Genomic DNA, 1,635 nt, shown 5'->3' on the forward strand with positions numbered 1-1,635 from the left:
GCATTTCTTTGGATCGCCTTGCATTAAAGAATCCTGACAAGTGATAGATTGAAATTAGTAGGTATAGCAGGGCCCAACAAATGTTGTCTCTGCAAAAGTGAGGAAGAAATAGCGGATCACATTTTGTTCAATTGTTCTTTTTCAAGGAAGTGTTGGGATTGGCTAAAGATGTAGCTTTGGAACTTTAGAACTATATGGTATATAACTGTACATTTAAAGATTTCATTTTCGCCTGGCCGACGGGGGGTAAGCATTCAAAGTGGGGGAGCTTGTGGATCACTAGCCCATCATTGGTGGTCTGGCGTGTGTGGAAGGAAAGAAATGGGAGGAGTTTTAGGGAGGAAGAGATGGACATCAATATCCTGCTCTATAAAATTCAAGTGGCTATAGAAGAAACAATTAAAGGCAATATTTTTGGTAGCAAATTCAAATACTACTCCAAATGGGATATGGAGATGGAGCAAGTTTGGAAACTTAAATAAAGCAGTTGCCATACTCAAGGAGGTAAATCAATTGAGCAAAGCAAGGTCAAGTGGAAGCCCCCCCTAACAGATGGAAAAAAATGAACTTTGATGGAGCTAGTAAGGGAAACCTAGGAGCTTCTGGTTTTGGAGCGATAGTAAGAGACGAGGAGGGCAACTTAGTGGGGGCAGTATGCGGCCAAGCGGGGTTTGTTTCAAATAACATAGCAGAAATCATAGCTTTAGAGGAAGGGCTAAAATGGACAGCAGTAAATGATATCAAGAAGGTGGTGATAGAAGGGGACTCAAAAGTCATCCTTAGTGGGATTATCAATCATTGGTTTACAAATTGGCAATTAAATGCCTGGATTCCTAGAATATATGGGCACCTTCAAAATTTCACGGACTATCAATTCCAACATACATACCACAAAGGTAATAAAGTGGCAAACCTCCTTGCTAATCACGGGATAGCTGGAACATTGCCAGCAGTCATTTCGCCTGTAAATGCAAGGAACAGAGATATCCAGCATAGATTGCTTGAGGACAGAGCCCATATTCCTAGGACGGGAATAGATTGAAATCTATGACTTCCTTTTGTTATCGAGATAAGAGGGGTACGCTCTTATCTACTTTTCTCACGCGGGCTAACAGTAGTCTACGACATCCCCATTCCAGTTTTGAAATCCTGTGAGAGGAAGATCCAAGAAGTGGTAAAGGTTCGAAGGATTCTAGAAGATCAAGGCCTTTATATAGCAAAGAGAAGGTAGCACAGAATGTGGTTTCCCATTTAAACAATATGGTGCATAGATTTGGTCTTAGTTGCCTTTGTCGCGAGGAGACATTGGAAGCCCAGTGCGAATGTCTATTCGATATAAACATCGAAGGGCAAAGAGCTATACAGGGTGTGCTTGATGATACATTCAGTGAAGAGAGGCACTAGTGCAACGGATACGTATATGAGATCATATTGTGCCTTCTAGTAGATGTCATGTTGTCGAAGGAAGCTTGCATGGAGAAACTAGCAAGATTTGTGAGGGAAGAAGATGTGGAAGCTGTGGGGGGAGTGGTGCTGGAGGTGGAGGAGGAGTGGGCCAACATACTTGGCCCTTATTTCAACCCAATGGCCATTCTCTCTGATGCAAAGTGTTCGGACCCAGAAGATGAAATCCGT

At 42.5% G+C, this 1,635-nt stretch overlaps 1 protein-coding gene across 1 annotated transcript; it reads left to right on the forward strand.

The window, feature by feature from the left end:
* Positions 1 to 562: 562 nt before the first annotated feature.
* On the forward strand, positions 563 to 1,042 carry LOC131045226 (uncharacterized). The gene has a single exon (XM_057978774.1). It carries the CDS (start codon positions 563 to 565, stop codon positions 1,040 to 1,042), a length of 480 nt encoding a protein of 159 aa, XP_057834757.1.
* Positions 1,043 to 1,635: the final 593 nt, after the last annotated feature.

The sequence above is a fragment of the Cryptomeria japonica genome, chromosome 10 (genome assembly GCF_030272615.1).
Source record: "Cryptomeria japonica chromosome 10, Sugi_1.0, whole genome shotgun sequence".
Classification (NCBI taxonomy): Eukaryota; Viridiplantae; Streptophyta; class Pinopsida; order Cupressales; family Cupressaceae; genus Cryptomeria; species Cryptomeria japonica.